Consider the following 18,513-nt stretch of genomic DNA (forward strand, 5'->3'; position numbering starts at 1 on the left):
ATCTTCTGACTTAGAGTTAAAACCATATAGATTGGCAAGAAAAAAGAATTTACCACTAATGTTGATTGATAATTGCTAACACATAATGACCTCCTGGGTCTACTTCAGAGTGTATAACATTCCCATTAAATTTGTTTTTATGAGTAATAACTCCTGCCCATCTTTCTGATCCCTGTGAGAACCATAGGTCTTTGCCCCACTGCATTTTCCAAAAAGCAGTATTATTTTATTTTTATTATTATTATTATTATTTTTAACAGAGCGTGGTTGTTGAAAAAACAATAAAGGCAGTATTCTGTTGATTTGCAAAGAAAAATAAAGCTTTACGCTTAACACTGTCTCTTAAACCCATGACATTGAGAGTAAAAAGTGATATAGACAAGTAACCATTACACAAAATAATGAACAGCTTACTTCCCTTAGTGAACATAGAGATTACTTTAGAACATAGTACTGTAGAGATGACAGTGGACTTCAGGAGACATCCTCAACACTGCTCCCACACACCATATCAGACAGCCCGTTGTCTACTGTGGAGATCTTTAAGTTCCTGGGTACCACCATATCCCAGGACCGGAAGTGGGAGACCAACATCTCCTTCATCCTCAAAAAGACCCAGCGGAGGATGTACTTCCTGCGACAACTGGGGAAGTACAGTTTTCCACAGGAGCTGCAGATCCAGTTCTACACTGCAGTCATTGAGTCTGTCCTGTGCTCTGTCCTGTGCAGTCTGCTATGGAGCAGTCACTAGTGATGGGATTTCCGGCTCTTTTAAGAGAACCGGCTCTTTTGGCTCGCCTCACTAAAAAGAGCCGGCTCTTTCGGCTCCGAACCGGCTCTTCAGGTTGTTTTGTTGCTTTAAATAATTTATTTTTAACAATAATATAAAATTATGCACAAAAGGAATTACTAATGTAAAAAAAATGGTTTTATTTATATATGTTTATATATAAATATTTACGGTGGCCCCTAGAGACAAAGCACGTACAAACTCCAAAACACAGCTACCTAGATCACTTAAATTACACAATTTACTTTTGATAGAAGTAACTAGTAACGTAACTAAGTTACTAATTTAAAGTAACTTACCCAACACTGTAAAACATATAGTTAGGGCTGGATCAGGTGACCCTGAGTCCTCCCTTACTTCAATCTGTTTGTAACCCAGGTCTCCCAGCAGCCTTAATACAATCCTGTTTCTGAAGTTTACGGGCTACGGGTGGAATATATGACAGCATATATGTCACTGACGAAAATTCACTGGACCAGCAGCAAAAGAATGCATTTCAGTGAACACTTAATGACCTCAGTTGCTTTGACACAAAGGCATCTGCTGTGATGCTTACACCTCTGATTAAGTCTCATAAGTGTCAGATTTGTTTTCATATATAGATATAAAAATATCGATATTTACTGATAGATGATCATAATTTTAATATTTCTGACTGTGTGAGTCAAAATTGAATTGAATTGAATCGGATCGACTCAGGACCTTGTGAATCGGAACTGAATCGCCTATAGAAATCAGTGATGATACCTAGTCCTACTAGTTCCGTGGACTTTACACCTTATATAGGTGTGTACTTTTTCAAATCATGTCCAGTCAGCTGAATTTACCACAAGTCGTAGAAAAATCTCAAAGATGATCAGAAGAAATAACATGCGCCTTAGCTCAATTTTGAGTGTCATGGTGTAACAGAGTTAGAAAACAGCTGAATTAATTTCCTCAAAATTGATTTGCTTTGCGAATAGTTGGAGCCAGCTGGTAGACAACTAATGCAACTCCATTGTTAAGGTTCCAAATCGCTGCTCAGTGCATGCCTCAGCAAAGGAAAATAATCCCAAGGTGGAGGTAGGTGCACATGAGCGATGTTGTTGTCAGTTTTGTATGTCCTAGTGAAAACGTTCTCACAGTGGTAATTGTCAATATGTATTTTTATTGTAAGCAGTAGTAGCATTTACTCTGAAAGTTACAGGCATTTTGATGCATCAATAGTAACTTTATTCACGAGTACCATTTTTGGTTAGCATGCTAAGGTAATACTAGTTAGGTTGTCGGGTGCTTTGTGACATGCACCCAGCTCTGTTTCTCTATTGTAACTGTTCTAATCCTTGTTAACAGAACTGAATGTTGCAGTTGTGTAACACACTGTTAATGATGACTGTGTGCTGTTATCTTTGTACCAGTCCAGTGTCGCAGTGCCGTCCTTTCTACATGGGCATATCATACCACATACACCACAGACTCTCAGAACAGCAACAGCTACAATGGCAAATGTTGCGAATACTTATGTACATGTAATATATATATTTTAAATTTTTTAATACAATTGCAAGTTTTTCAAGAAAACATTTTTCACTTTGTCATTATCATTCCACTACAGATTACAGAATACATGCCCCAAAATGTATTTTGTAACGTATTCCGTTACGTTACTCAGTGAGTGTAACGTATTCTGAATACTTTGGATTACTTAATATATTATCAAGCTTTTTACAACTACATGAATGCACTAATGCTGTGAGAGTTATTACTATTACTGAAGGTTATTCGCCATACCAATACAGTGGCTTGCAAAAGTATTCGGCCCCCTTGAACTTTTCCACATTTTGTCACATTACAGCCACAAACATGAATCAATTTTATTGGAATTCCACGTGAAAGACCAACACAAAGTGGTGTACACGTGAGAAGTGGAACGAAAATCATACATGATTCCAAACATTTTTTACAAATAAATAACTGAAAAGTGGGGTGTGTGTAATTATTCAGCCCCCTGAGTCAATACTTTGTAGAACCACCTTTTGCTGCAATTACAGCTGCCAGTCTTTTAGGGTATGTCTCTACCAGCTTTGCACATCTAGAGACTGAAATTCTTGCCCATTTGTCTTTGCAAAACAGCTCCAGCTCAGTCAGATTAGATGGACAGCGTTTGTGAACAGCAGTTTTCAGATCTTGCCACAGATTCTCGATTGGATTTAGATCTGGACTTTGACTGGGCCATTCTAACACATGGATATGTTTTGTTTTAAACCATCCCATTGTTGCCCTGGCTTTATGTTTAGGGTCGCTGTCCTGCTGGAAGGTGAACCTCCGCCCCAGTCTCAAGTCTTTTGCAGGTTTTCTTCGAAGATTGCCCTGTATTTGGCTCCATCCATCTTCCCATCAGCTCTGACCAGCTTCCCTGTCCCTGCTGAAGAGAAGCACCCCCAGAGCATGATGCTGCCACCACCATATTTGACAGTGGGGATGGTGTGTTCAGAGTGATGTGCAGTGTTAGTTTTCCACCACACATAGCGTTTTGCATTTTGGCCAAAAAGTTCCATTTTGGTCTCATCTGACCAGAGCACCTTCTTCCACATGTTTGCTGTGTCCCCCACATGGCTTGTGGCAAACTGCAAACGGGACTTCTTATGGTTTTCTATTAACAATGGCTTTCTTCTTGCCACTCTTCCATAAAGGCCAACAGTGCAGTGCACGACTAATAGTTGTCCTATGGACAGATTCCCCCACCTGAGCTGTAGATCTCTGCAGCTCGTCCAGAGTCACCATGGGCCTCTTGGCTGCATTTCTGATCAGCGCTCTCCTTGTTCGGCCTGTGAGTTTAGGTGGACGGCCTTGTCTTGGTAGGTTTACAGTTGTGCCATACTCCTTCCATTTCTGAATGATCGCTTGAACAGTGCTCTGTGGGATGTTCAAGGCTTGGGAAATCTTTTTGTAGCCTAAGCCTGCTTTAAATTTCTCAATAACTTTATCCCTGACCTGTCTGGTGTGTTCTTTGGACTTCATGGTGTTGTTGCTCCCAATATTCTCTTAGACAACCTCTGAGGCCATCACAGAGCAGCTGTATTTGTACTGACATTAGATTACACACAGGTGCACTCTATTTAGTCATTAGCACTCATCAGGCAATGTCTATGGGCAACTGACTGCACTCAGACCAAAGGGGGCTGAATAATTATGCACACCCCACTTTGCAGTTATTTATTTGTAAAGAATGTTTGGAATCATGTATGATTTTCATTCCACTTCTCACGTGTACACCACTTTGTATTGGTCTTTCAGGTGGAATTCCAATAAAATTGATTCATGTTTGTGGCTGTAATGTGGCAAAATGTGGAAAAGTTCAAGGGGGCCGAATACTTTTGCAAGCCACTGTATCAACTAGATTTTTAAATCTTAATATAAAATGAGTAACAGTAGGGTGGACATTAGGTAAGGCTGCACTTTTTGCTGCGATCTCGTATAGAAAACTATTCTTCGCGTATATAAAACAGGTCCGCGGCTCTGAACCATAGAAAAGGGACCTCTGGCTAATACATTGGTTCCGTGTCGGGCTCGTACCTGAAAACTAGCTTTACTTTGTTTTTCTGGGTCAACTTTGCTAGCAAGAGACAGAGAGAGGCGTTGAAAGGCTGCTACAACTGAACTTATTGTTTCGGAGGAAAACACGAACACATTGTACAGTCGAGTCTTAATAGCTTACTTACAACTGGGCTCGTCAGGCACTCTTTTTGGCAACACTCTGCCTTCATATTAAATCATTTTTTGAACAGTAATTTTAAAAAACATTTCCTCACGTCATTATGAGATGCGAGATTGAGACACAGGCATTTGATCCTCTTAATGCGTGTTTTGTTTGGGTTTCTACCAGCATGGAATTACCAAAAATAGAGAGGGCATAGCCTAAAATAGGAAACAGGAAAAGACCGCCGTGTAATCCCTTTATTTCAACAAAGTAACTGTATTCTGAATACCACTTACTCATATTTTGTATTTTAAATACGTAACGCCGGTACATGTATTCCGTTACTCCCCAACACTGCATACTGCCATATTTTAAACACAATACTATGGCTATTTTACTTTTGCCTTAAATTTCTGTGATGACCTTTTCTGTCACTAAATATAGAACTGTGTGATGTGACAGAACTCTGCTGTTACTCTGAAGATTTTTTTTTCTCTGTATAGTATCAGTATAGTCTTTGAGCCAAGGGGCAAATATCTATGTAAAAACTGTTGGATATGTTGTGATATATATTAATAATAGGTGACAATATAGCATAGAGTATAGAGTATGCAGGTTCTACTGTGGTCTCAAGTGGGAATTACAGAATACTGATAAATTATGCCTTCTATCAAATGTTATTTAGTGATACTTTCTTAACTCAACTACACACACAATTACAGATTCTTGATAGCAAACCATTTGTTGTGTTTTTTTTTTTTTTTTGCCTGTCCCGTTTGGCTTTTTTGCCATCAGAATTATTATCTAAAGGCGAAGAAAGATGCCCAACGGATTTACTTTACCAAATGGACCATCCCAGCCTTGCCGTAATGGTCTATTTGATTCACCTTTTATTGTTTATTTTATTTTATTTTCACTTGTTAAATACGGGACAGACTTGACTGGGGAAAAGAAAGGGAGAAAGAAAGAGGGTAAGAAAAACAGCGGGGAAGAGGGACGGGGATAAAGGGCAAAAAACAAAAAACAACAAAATAAGCAGACAAAAAAATACATATATCAATCACCTGGACCACCTGTTGAGAAAGAAAAAAGAGAAAACAAGCAGAAGAAAAAAAAAAAAAAAGAGCAACATAATAAACAACATCACGATGATCTATGGGAATATAACAGTAAATACTAAATATTAAACATTATTGTGCAGCACGTAAGATTGTGTTTTTATTCTCATACACATGGAAATCAATTTATTGTTGCTCATATGCTCATACACAACTTGTATACATAAAGAAAAAAGAATGTTTAACTAACAACCAAATTGGATAATGTTCATGTTTTTTAAAGCTTTCTCACAGGCCAAATACAATGTAATGTAATGAGACTATATCAGTAATTACCCTCTTTTAAAATACAAAATCTAGGAATACTTTCATACCACACCCTAAGAAAAACACAAAACAGAAACATTCATAAACTCTTTTACACTTGTGACCTTCAAAAAGATAATTGTAAATAATTATTTTCAAAACCAACATTTTTCAATTCTGATTTCAATTTTGGTTAGCACTGGTTATCTTTTTTTAAATGTTCATTTTTTAAAACCTAGTTTTTTCAGTTTTTTTTTTTCCTGTATTGGCATTTCAAATAACTCTAAAATCACATGTGGAAAAACTACTTTTGGCAGATTCTGGGAGTGACCTTTATTTTACTTTTAACATTAAATGCATTTAAAAGTCTAGTCATGAATAGGCACCTTTTTGGTGTACATAGACAATATACAATAAAACTGAATACAGCGATGGTCAATGTCACTAAAATGTTAAATGGTTACAGATCTTGCCCTTTTATTACAATTTCATTCATTCTGAAGCAATTTCATTCAAAAAATTAAACGATAATGTGAGGTCCATATGTAAGAACCAGCTTCAACAAAAGTGTGTGCAGCTGTATCTTCATTCTTATTCACTCAGCACCAGAGAGGAAATATTTGTGATTATATAGATTCCTATTAAATTGAATAATTCATTTTTTAAATAATTCTTGAAAATAAAGTGTAAGACTACGTTTGAATTTTTCAACATAAAAACATACAAATGTGATTATACAATATTATGTTAAAAATCTGCAGCAGATAAAATAACTCAGTACTGACTCACTGACATACTCTGTTGCATGAAGAACTGATGTACATAAGAAAACACTGGAATTCCTAAACCCTGGTTTGTAGAATTTGACCAGAGCGGAATTTTTTCACCATTCTCTTCATGTCCTTCTCTGGACGTAGATCAGTTCTTCTTAGAATAGTCTTTGGTTCAGCAAATGGATCATATCTGGACCTGTAAAAAAGGATTTGGTCACTGGAAATATTCAACATAGCAGCTCATAAAGACCTTGATGATTGCCTCCTTTTATCTTTGTAAGGACAATTTTAACCAAACACGTTGAGAGTATAACAAGCATTATGGGCCAAACAAAACAAAAAGATCACATTGGAGAATACATACTTGCATATGGAACAGGTAGCTGCTTTAGAAAGTATTATCCTCACAGAAATAGTATGTCCAAATAAGATTTCTGGATGTTCTGGTGACAATGTGAGTATAGTCATACTATCATCACATACTTTATAACCTTGTAAGTTACAAACCCTATGTAAGAACTTCAAATGGCATATTTAAAGCTCATAGACACTATACCATACCTTATGGTACTTTAACATTAAACCAGGGTTCACAAAGTGCTGTATATATACAAATAAACAAACAAAAAAATAAAATAAAATAAAACATGTTAAAACAAATTGAGTCAACCCCTTAAGAGTGCCAAACGCCTCAGCAAATAAATATCACACAGACAAACACACAGACACACAGACAGACACACACACGACTTTATGTTGAGTTTGGTCTTTGGTTTTCAATTTATTTTTTACATTAAATGTTCATTTTGCCATTAAGAGATTTTAAAAACAAATAAAACTTTAAAAAGGATTCTAAAATGTACAGGTAGCTAGTAAAGTGACTTATTCGACTTCACAGTTGAATAAGTTTATTCATAGATTATCGGAGCTGAAACTGAGAAAGTATTCTACCAGTGCAAACATATAAACCTATGTATTTTGTTAGCAGTCTGAGTAAACTTGATACATTTACAACCTATTACATATTGTTTAATAGGGATATTATTCTTGTGGTGATGAATATACTTTATTTACACTGGATGCTCCTACCAAGCAGTCTAATCATAGTTTTTGTGGTCTGCACTATCACAATGTGTAGATCTAAGATAGTGAACATCAGGCTGCTGCATTGATTATGGTGTCATATGCTACATCATGTAACACGGTAGAAGTACAGAGTATAATAATGTATCTTTTTCAAAACAGCAAATTCACTTGACATTCCAAACTATCACTTTGTTTTTATTGTAATTTTTGTATTTTTATAAAGTAATATGAGAGGGTAAATGTATGGATACAGCTACTTAAAATTGCTGCCTCATTCCTGACAGGACCATGACAGATACCTGGTGGATTCCTGACCAACTGCCAGCTGATCCATGACTGTAATGATATCCTCCGCCTGTGACGTGCACAGTGTGAACAGGAACATTAATGCCCCATTAATGAAAAGCTGCATTTATATAAAAAAAAGGTAATTTCTTGTGCATCCATCGGGGGTTGCAGTGCTAATGAAAGTTCATTCACTTACAGCTTTCTACACATACCTCAATGCATGTTTTTGCATTGATCAGGGGTTCTATAAATAAAATGACAGATGCTGTGCACACTGCACCAGCAAAATTTAGCAGAAAACAAAATGTGATGCTTGCATTCTACGGTTATTGCTGAATAATGTTTCTGAACATGAAAGCAAGGCACTGCAATGTTTTTTGTAATTCAAAAATTAAAAATGGAAATTTAAACGCAAATTGATTATTGGTTGGACCTGTTAGAGAAGAGTGTATTTTAGATGTTATACAAAATGGCAAGTAAGACAGAGAGCACCATGATAGCAACAACAATGTATATGGTTATACATTCTGCCTTAATGAAATATGTGAGAAATATGGAAGAAATATGGTGGACTCCATTCTAAATTTTTAGATCTCAGTGAAACGCTACTGTACTGCAGGAGAGGGAAGCAAAGCTTTGGTACTGCTCTTGCATCTACTCTAGATGTATTGTATGCATTTGCTTTACAAATAAATGAACAGTCATAGCTAGAATGATCAGAGTCACGCATAGATATCTCGGCAATACTCGAAGCACAAAGTTTCCCCAGGCTAATATTTGTACATCACATTTGTGTGACTACTATTATAAAATTTTGCTGTGAAATATGGAGGGCAAGGAGTGCCAAAATGACTGAATTAAATATGCCATTAAATAATTCATTAAATACATCAGTAATTAATTAAAATTTGAAATAAACAAATATTTTACTAAACATGTGAATGATTAAATATAGATTAAATTAATGAAATGTGTCATTAATTAAAATGTGAAATTATTTATCAAATGTTTTAAATGAAAAGGATGGGCATTTAGTTAATTGTTTAGCTATTTATTTAATTCAAGATTTATCTGGGAACACAATATATGACCCGAAATAAATAAACAACATTTTCAGGGATTTCTATAAAACTTTGTATTCACCACAAATAAACCCATCTAAAAAACGAAATTGATCAGTTTTTGGACAGCATAACTCTTCCAAAATTATTAGACACTCAAGCAATGGCACTGGATTCGCCACTAACACCAGGTGAACTCCAGGAAGCCCTGATAAGACTGCCCGATAATAAGGCTCCAGGTCCAGACGGCTTTCCTGCAGAATTCTACAAAGAATTCTGGACAATTCTAGCACCAGTTTTTTACAGAACGTTGTTGGAAATCAAAGAAAAGGGCAGACTTCCACCAAATATGAATTCTGCAAACATTAATCTCCTGCTAAAACCAGGCAAAGACCCTGTATATCCCTCAAGCTATCGTCCAATATCCCTTATAAATGTAGACCTTAAAATAATCTGCAAAGCTCTCTCAAAGAGATTAGAGAAAATAACCCCAGCTTCTGTCTCCTGAGGGGCACCAGGCAGGGATGCCCACTTTCCCCTTCACTGTTTGCAATTTTTATTGAACCACTAGCAGCAGCAATTAGACAGAATTCAGTAATTGGCCTGTAAATGGCCTGTATTTGTATAGCGCTTTTCTAGTCCCTAAGGACCCCAAAGCGCTTTACACAACCAGTCATCCACCCATTCACACACACATTGACACACTGGTGATGACAGCTACATTGTAGCCACAGCTGCCCTGGGGCGCACTGACAGAGGCGAGGCTGCCGGACACTGGCGCCACCGGGCCCTCTGACCACCACCAGTAGGCAACGGGTGAAGTGTCTTGCCCAAGGACACAACGACCGAGACTGTCCAAGCCGGGGCTCGAACCGGCAACCTTCCGATTACAAGGCGAACTGCCAACTCTTGAGCCACGATCGCCCCGTGGGGTTCCTCATAAAATGCAAGAACGAGGAACATAAAATCAGCCTTTATGCGTATGATGTGTTACTTTTTCTCCAAAACTCACAAACCAATATCTCTGGGGTAATTGAATTGATAAACTCTTTTGGAAGAATATCAGATTACTCAATTAACTGGTCAAAATCTACAGTCCTTCCGATTAATTGCTCCTTCCATAATTCTTCTTCTACACCACTGCAATCGGGAAATATAAAATATTTAGGTATTAATGTTTCTCCCAAGCTTGCAGATTTAACTAAATTAGACCATATCCCACTTTTAAAAAAAGTAGAAGGCGATCTGGCTAGATGGAAATGTTTACCCATATCACTCATGGGAAGGGTTGCCGCTATAAAAATGATGGTCTTACCAAAAATAAATTATTTATTCTCAACGATCCCAACTAAACCGCCACAAGATTGGTTCAGATCTCTAGATTCATACATGTCCAAATTCCTTTGGAAAGATAAACCCCCACGTATAAGCTTAAAAACACTACAAAAGGAGGATTAGATCTATCTAACTTTCAGCACTACTTCTTAGCCAACAGACTTCAATTGATCTCAGGATGGCTAAAACATACCTTCCTAGACGAACCTTGGCTAGATGTAGAACAAGCACTTTGCAATAATCTAGAGATTTCAGACCTACCATTTATCAGCTCAAACATCCAACGACATGAATGCTTTAAAAGTGTCAACATCAGCTCTTCTCTGACAGCATGGTGGGAGTTTCTAAAATTGACGGAGTCTTCATTAATCCCATGCAAACGTACACCTATCTGGAACAACCCTGACATATTACAAAACAATAATATGATAAACTTTTCAGATTGGAGTGGTAAAGGAATCAAATACTTAGAACATATACTAGAAGGAACAGAATTTATTTCATTTGACAGACTAGTTACACAATATGGGATCAACAAGAAAAGATTTTTAGAATATCAACAAATTAAATCCATAGTAGAAAAGAAATTTAAACCCGGTCAAGTTGAACTACAAACACCATCAAGTGTGGTACAATTTCTTACTCTTAAAACCCCAAAATTACTTTCCAAAATATACAGAATGCTTTCTAAAACAGATGAATCAATATCACTTCCTATTGCAAAATGGGAAGCGGATTTATCAGTTAACTTAGACCAAAACTTCTGGTCTCAGATATGCTTAAAAACCTTTCATTTAATTAGAAATCCCAGTCTTCAGTTAATTCAATACAAAATACTACACAGAGTACATTATACAGGTCATCGGATGTTCAAGATGGGCTTTACGTCTACCAACAACTGCTCACACTGCCAAACCAATTCACCGGACAATTATATCCACGCTCTTTGGTTCTGTCCACCAGTTCAGAAGTTTTGGCGCGAGATATGTGAAGACTTATCAAAGTGTCTGAAATGTAACATTCCAACTTCCCCTTTCGTGTCTTTGTTGGGCAGCTTAGATAATGTCACTACAGAAAAGAATATAGCCCATATGGTTTTTACTGCCCTATGCATAGCCAAGAAAACAGTCCTCATGAACTGGAAAAATAAAAATAATCTTAATTCTAACCAATATAGAAATTATCTAAGAGATAGATTACATTACTCTTGATACAGCCTCTGCCACCACATCAGATCAATTGCTCTGGGCTCCTTTGATCAGCTCCATCACCTAGTGGGGGTGGGGTGGGGGGGTGGGGGGGGGGGTCATAGTTTGGTCCCACCTTCGCTGTTGTGATTGGTGTGGGGGTAGGGAAAGGCTTGGGGCGTCGGCAGAATCCCCAGGAGCGTCTTCCTTGGAGGGCTCAACCCGGGGTTGCAGTCATGGCCTGTTAAGGGCTCTGTTGGCTCTTAGGTGATAGTTACCTCGTGGCTGCGTGCAGCGGGGCTAGGGGAGGGTCTGTGCTGATGGACGTGGGTTACTGACCTGGTAGCCTGGGTGGGTCCGGGGTGGGCGTGGGGTTCTGGGGGTGCTCCGTCTCCGGGCTGGGGCCCTGGCTGGGCCTTGGGGGCTTGGGTCCTGGTTGGTGTGTCGCCAGAGTTGTGGGCGGATGGGCATATGGGGGCTCAGCCCTGGCCCGGGGTGCCGCCGGTGCATTGAGCCACCTGAGGAGCTCTTCAGCTGGTGGGGAGGCTGTTACATCTTTGCAGGAGGTCTCTTCTCTCCAGGAGCTCACTCTGCAAGTGGGGGAGATATAGGAGAGGTGGAGGAAGAACTCAGCCTGAGTGTCTATTGTCTTGTGTAGTCTGGAAGATGAGTGGATGACGGGGTGGGTGCAGTTTTCTCTGTGGTGGGGTCGGGTAGGCTGTCCCGTGCTCTGTGGGGCCGGGCGGCGCTGGTGGACTGGGCCCTGGTCCGGATGGGCCTGGGCCGCCTTGCCCTGGTGGGTTGCAGATTATGGGGGTGCCTACTGGGGTCAGCGGGGAGCTGGCCCCAAGGAGGGGCCACTTGCCCCTCCCTTCCTTCCCTCCCCATCTCCAGCTGCCTCCCTCTTCCTGCTCCACCACAATCACCCACACATGCAGGGCCTTGGGGTGCAGGTGTGCCACCAGGGTGCAGGGGAGGCATCCCCCCCTCTGTCCCCTTCTGGCTACCTGTGCTTCAATTTTATCCCACAACTTAGACATTCACATTACTCACACTCTCATAACACATACATATAGAACCTTGGGGGTGGGCACGCTACACGGCATCCAGAAGACCATCAGGATGTACAACCTCACCCCTGGCGCCGTTGCCCACCTCTCAATTTTAAATACACGTAGACACTGAGGGCTATTAGGAGGGGCTATGCGCTTACCTGCTGCTCTCTGGCAGGTAGCTCCATGCCCTCCTGGGTTTTAAATGCACCTTAGAACACACATGCATCAACACTACATATGAGCGGGCGGAGGGAGGTTTGGAGTCTTCACACACCCCCGTTCTCTGTTGCCTGTTGGGGCGGGGGGGCTGGGAGGAGGATTTGGCCGTATGATTGGGGTCTGGAATGTGGGGCCTCCCTGCTGCTGCAGAGTCGGGGCGGTCTGCTTCTCTCCACCCCAGGGAAGAGTGTAACACTACCTGGGTCTGGGTGCAGTTTCCCCCTCCAGGGGCAAGGGTACCTAGACCCGGGGCTTAGAGTACGCTTGGGGAGTGTGATTGTGTGTACAGTGTCTATTTATGTCTGTCTCCACGTTGGGTGAGTGCTGAGTAATTGCAGATGAGTGCATGAGGGTGGGAATGGATGTTTATATCTGTGTGTGCCTGTTTGTCTGTGTCTATATGTCAGTTCGGGTATCAGACGCCACTCTAGGGACATCTCAGGCACTCCAAGGTATGGAGGCCTCTCTCCCCCTGCTAGTGGCAGACGCCCTCAGACATCGGTGCATTGGTGGTTCTTGGTGTCCAGGGAAGGGCATCCAGGTACGCACCGGCTCACTCCTGGTGGCTGCTTGCTGGGGCCTGGAGCCTCGGACTCGCTCGGGCCCCCTCGGGGGGTGGGGTGCCCTCGGCCTCTCAGCCTGGGGCTCGGTCACTCTGGCACAGCTGGCTGCCGGCGGAGCTCACAGGCACGTCACTGCAACCCCCCCTGGCTTCTGCTCCGCGGCTGCTGAGTGACCCCTCATCTGGGGCTCTCCTCAGCTCTTTCCGGGAGAGTGGCACAGTTGCCCCTCCGTTGGTCTTCCTTGGTCTCTTGTGCTCTGGGGGCCTCTGGATGTCTGGAGCCTGGATCTCCTCCATACCTGCTTCATGCCCTGGGGGACGGGGCTATGGCTCCCCACACCCTCTAGCAGATCATTACATGAAGGAACCTTTTAAATACAAGTGCGCTCATGCTCACAGATGTACACATGGGTGCTCACACACACAAACTACACCCTTTTTGGCTCCTACCTCAAAGCACACTGTGCGCTGTCGATCCTACGTGCTGCACAATAATATTCAATATTTAGTATTTACTGTTATATTCACATAGATCATCGCGATGATGTTGTTTATTATATTGCTCTCTCCCCCCCGCTTTTTTTTTTGCTTGTTTTCTCTTTTTTCTTTCTCAACAGGTGATCCAGGTGATTGATATATGTATTTTTTGTCTGTTTGTTTTGTTGTTTTTGTTCTTTTGCCCTTTATCACCGTTCCTCTTCCCCGCTGTTTTTCTTTCCCTACCTCTCTTTCTTTCTCCCTTTTCTTTCCCCCAGTCATGTCTGTCCCGTATGTAGCAAGTGAAAATAAAATAAAATAAACAATAAAAGCAAAGGTGAATCAAATAGACCAATACAGCAAGGCTGGGATGGTCCATTTGGTAAAGTAAATCCGTTGGGCATCTTTCTTTGCCTTTAGACAATAATTCTGATGGCAAAAGAGCCAAACGGGACAGGTGGAAAAAAAAGAAAAGAAAGATATTTATTTAATTAATTAATTTCAATTTTAATTAATTAATCACCCATTTAATAATGAAAAAAAGAAAAAATTCAAAAATGAAAAATTGAAACTTCTGATTTGTAATCCGATTACTTTTTTCAAGTAACGAGTAATATAGGGATCACAATTGCAAAAAAGCAATTAAATTACTGTTACATTCCTGTAAGCACGCTGCGTTACTGCGTTACTAAACTGTTTTTGTTTGTGAGAGTGTCTCATAACAATGACGTAGGCGAGTGCGACGTTCGTGGTAACAGACATGTGCAGATCAACAATGGATAATATCATAAGTACGGGAGAGAGTACGACTGTGCGTTTAAAGCGTGTGTAACCACGGTAACGTCTGACCCCACTTCCGCCAATTCTTTTATATTGGCGGGAATGAACCCTGTATAAGTTCCGGGTCAATCAGCTGCATGTTCCCTGCTCTTCTGGCTGCTGTTGTCCCTGTGGTTGGCGTACTTGTCAGATATCGACAAATTATACACTACATACCAGTTGACAGCGTGCAATAACCCGGCCGATTCATTCATCTTTACACCACCTCGCAATCGACTCAACGGTGAGTTATTTGTTTGTTTTGTTTAATGAAAATGCGGAGCCGCGGTTGCGCATTCTAAAACGCCGGTAAGCTAATGCTAGGCTAGTGACGGTAAGTGCAATTACTAGTTTTATTTATTGAATATTGTTGTTTTTGTTTATTCCACTATGGCCGAATGTTGAATTAACGTATCAAGAGTTGAACGAGTGATTTGATTTTTGTAGTTTTGTCCGTTTTGGATGTTTTTTTTACTTTTCTGATTTAAATGCCAAAACGGCCTATGAGACTTTTGCATTCAGTTAAATTCCATTTAGATTATTGAACTTGTTGCGCAACACCTGTGATTAAATGCGTTTTGTAAATATATTTGATTAGCTTTGGATAATGTTTATTAGCCTAATTGCTAATATACTTTAATGGGACCCATGAGAATGTTGTTTTGTAATAGTATTTTGAATGATAGCCATTATAAGAAATGTTTTGGTTATTGATTGTTGTATGAAACATGGCATTAATTACTTGACTTTGTTATTTATGTATTTATTTTGTCACAGCAGTAGAATGCTGTTTCATTTTCTTCTGTGAATGATAATTTATGTTTTTGACCTTGTTTAGGTCAGATTTTTATTTTTTTTCACGATCAGCCCTGATCAGCGCGGGATGGCGAGCCACCCGACCACCGCGGCATTGCGGTAGGACTTGCGAACCTTTGGACTAAACTGAACTGTTGACACATGACCTCTCACAGGTCAATGAAACTAAAGTGATCCCATACTGGACTAAACCTCATCCCACCTCCCTTTGGAACCTAATAAGCTGTTTTGTATTGTCAACATTATTTTTGTTTGTGATATATATGCATATATTTTTTTGTACATCTGTCTATATATTTCTCATAACATACATAAAATATATATTTATTTATATTTGAGCTCTATTTTGGTTTCCTGTGTTTTATTCACACACTTAGGCTCCATAGTCGAAGCTACTTCTGATAGCTCATTATCTATGAAGCTGCAGTCAGGTGCCCTGGTCCTTTACCGCGTTACATGTGGAAGTACTGACATTACTTTGAGCTTAATTCCATAAAAAGTGACAAAAACATTAGCGTCCGGTGTTCACTGCGTGGGAAGAAAACGTCTTTTTACAGCGAAAAAACCCCCTAAACTTCTGAGCAAGTACCTAGCACGCTGCCAGGGGAATGTGAAATTGCACTCCACAAGAAATAATCAGTAATTAGTTACTAATTACTTCAAGTAACTTGACCAACACCCCGGCACAGTGGAGTAGCAGATCTACTGTGAAACCTGCTTGACTAACTGAACTCCTTATCTTGATGCATGCTCAATAATCCAGGTAAGTAAATCCCAAAAGGTTGATTCTGTTCATCTGGACGTGGCATTTTCAGTGGGAGAAATGTTTCGTCACTCATCCAAGTGACTTCTTCAGTCTCAGCTGACTGCAGGTTTCCCCAATCTTATAAACAGTACATTTGCATAATGACTGAAACTTGCACCACTGCATCAACAATGGGCTGGGAGGTCAGTTCCTTCATCATTAATATGCAAAATCTCATGATCATTGATCAACAACTACTGACCAAAGCCCACTGATCAAAGACCTTACTAATTACTTTTTTCAAGTAACTTGACCAACACTGCTCCTGACCCTCCACAGAGATACAGCGCCTGTGCTGCAGAAAACTGGTCCAACCTTTAAGTCACTAAATAAATGCAGTAGTTAATTTCAAATTTATACTTAAATGTGCTCCAATTGCACAACAATATGTGTGTGTCTGTGTATTCCTGCCAGAAATATTTGGCGCTTCCTTCTAAATATTTCTGATGATTAATGAGGTCAGTAAAATGCTGTAGGAGGGAAGCAGGAAGCTATGCCACTGTGCCTAAAACTACTGGTAATTCTCACCATTTACTTTTTCCAAATAAATTAACATCATAACGGCAATGAAATCATATTTTGCATGGTTGGGTCTTAACAAGGTTCCAAGTTCAACATGCAACAAACAGTGAGAGATGCGGGTCTGCTGTGTGATCTGCTTATTACGGCTGTTTACATTCCCCCGCAAGCCAACACAGATCCACGCACTCAGGGAACTGTACAGTGCGATCAGCAGTCAGGAAACCGCGCACACAGAGGCGGCATTTATCACAACTGGGGACTTTAACAAAGGAAACCTGTTTCCTTTGAAAGTTTTACCAAAACTCCACCAACATATTCATTTCAACAGACGAGGGCTGTGTCCCAATTCAGGGGCTGCATCATTCGGAGGACCCGGCCTTCGTGGTCTACGTGGGCGGGGCATCCAAAGACCGAGAAGGCCGGAAGTGCAGCGCTGTGAAATGAGACTATCTAGCCTTCAGATTTGTGTCACCGTTGTCTCGGTGGAGTTTAATAAACTCAGCCATCTGCTCCTTGCTATCTAAAATATAACAGGACACTGCCGTAAATTCTCTACCATCTCACACTTCTGTTTAATCAGTTTGACGTTTATTCAGCTCTGTGAAAACCATAACTTTAATCTCAGCTAAACCGATTTACTCAGGAACAAATAAAACACTGAAAAAAGCCAAACAATAACATTTTTAAGTAATCTAAGTGACTTATATATCATGTTGAAACCTGAGTAGCAAAAGACCGCACATGGTCTGAAAACGATGTGCCGGGAGTCAGGTGTTCTCGCCGGCTCTAGTGAGCCTCGACTTCCCAGTCAGCTATTGAGCTGGTGGGTAACAGATGTTTCCGCAAACGTTGGAGACGTCTGTAGCTTGCGCCATATTGTTGGAAACTGGAATTGGCTGGGCCGTGCTATGAATTCTGGGATAAGTTGGGCCACAAAGGATACACCCAACTCATCCTTCAAATTCGGGGAAATGAAGGACACAGTTGTTGGCCGCATTTGGAGCAGCCTTCGAATTGGGACAGCCTTTGTCACCTGGCTGTGACGTAATCGGCTTCTAAAGGATGCAGCCCCTGAATTGGGACATAGCAGAGGAGAGCAGCCATTGTTACACTTCCTTCCGGGATGCGTACAAAGCCCTCCTCTGGGCTCCATTAGGCCAATCAGATAATTGCTCCATTCTGCTCCTGCCTGCCTATAGGCAGAAGCTGAAAGAGTAAGCCCCACGCATAACGGGGGTGCACCGGTGGTCAGACCAGTCATAGCCCATGTTACGGGACTGTTTGATCACATGGACTGGGAAATGTTTCGCATGGCTGCTGACGACATTGAGACTCAGTCTGCGGATTTTTCAGGAAATGTTAAAGTCTACCCAAATCAAAAACCTTGGCTTAACAGTGATGTTCGCAAGGCGCTGCCAGCACGGAACACTGCGTTTGCCTCCTAGACCACATCTGACTATAAACATGCAAATTACCAACTCCAGAAGACAATTAAATCAGCCAAACAGGGACAGGGACAGAGTGGAACAGCAATTCGACAAGCACATTGTGTGGGCCACATCCGGGTCATACCAATTTTGCTATACGGGTATAGGAACATAAAAACATGCTCCACTAGGACTGAGAAACAGCTTCTTCCCTAGAGCTAGCAAACAAAATGTCATTGTGTGAACAC

At 40.7% G+C, this 18,513-nt stretch overlaps 1 protein-coding gene and 1 long non-coding RNA gene across 2 annotated transcripts in view; one reads left to right on the top strand and one right to left on the bottom strand.

Annotated features, from left to right (window-relative positions):
* Positions 1–6,293: 6,293 nt before the first annotated feature.
* LOC146362526 (uncharacterized) overlaps positions 6,294–18,513 on the bottom strand; it is a 40,506-nt gene continuing 28,286 nt past the window's right edge. Inside the window, exon 25 of the mRNA XM_084919444.1 lies at positions 6,294–6,802. Within this exon, the coding sequence (XP_084775570.1) occupies positions 6,676–6,802 (127 nt within the window). The 3' untranslated portion in view covers positions 6,294–6,675. The remainder of the gene's footprint in view (positions 6,803–18,513) is intronic.
* On the top strand, positions 14,780–15,855 carry LOC146362527 (uncharacterized). The gene is made up of 2 exons (XR_014799240.1): positions 14,780–14,939; positions 15,534–15,855. It is a non-coding gene; the product is annotated as an uncharacterized LOC146362527 (long non-coding RNA).

Source organism: Perissodus microlepis, chromosome 22 (genome assembly GCF_051167445.1).
Source record: "Perissodus microlepis isolate ML-2025 ecotype Zambia chromosome 22, ASM5116744v1, whole genome shotgun sequence".
Classification (NCBI taxonomy): Eukaryota; Metazoa; Chordata; class Actinopteri; order Cichliformes; family Cichlidae; genus Perissodus; species Perissodus microlepis.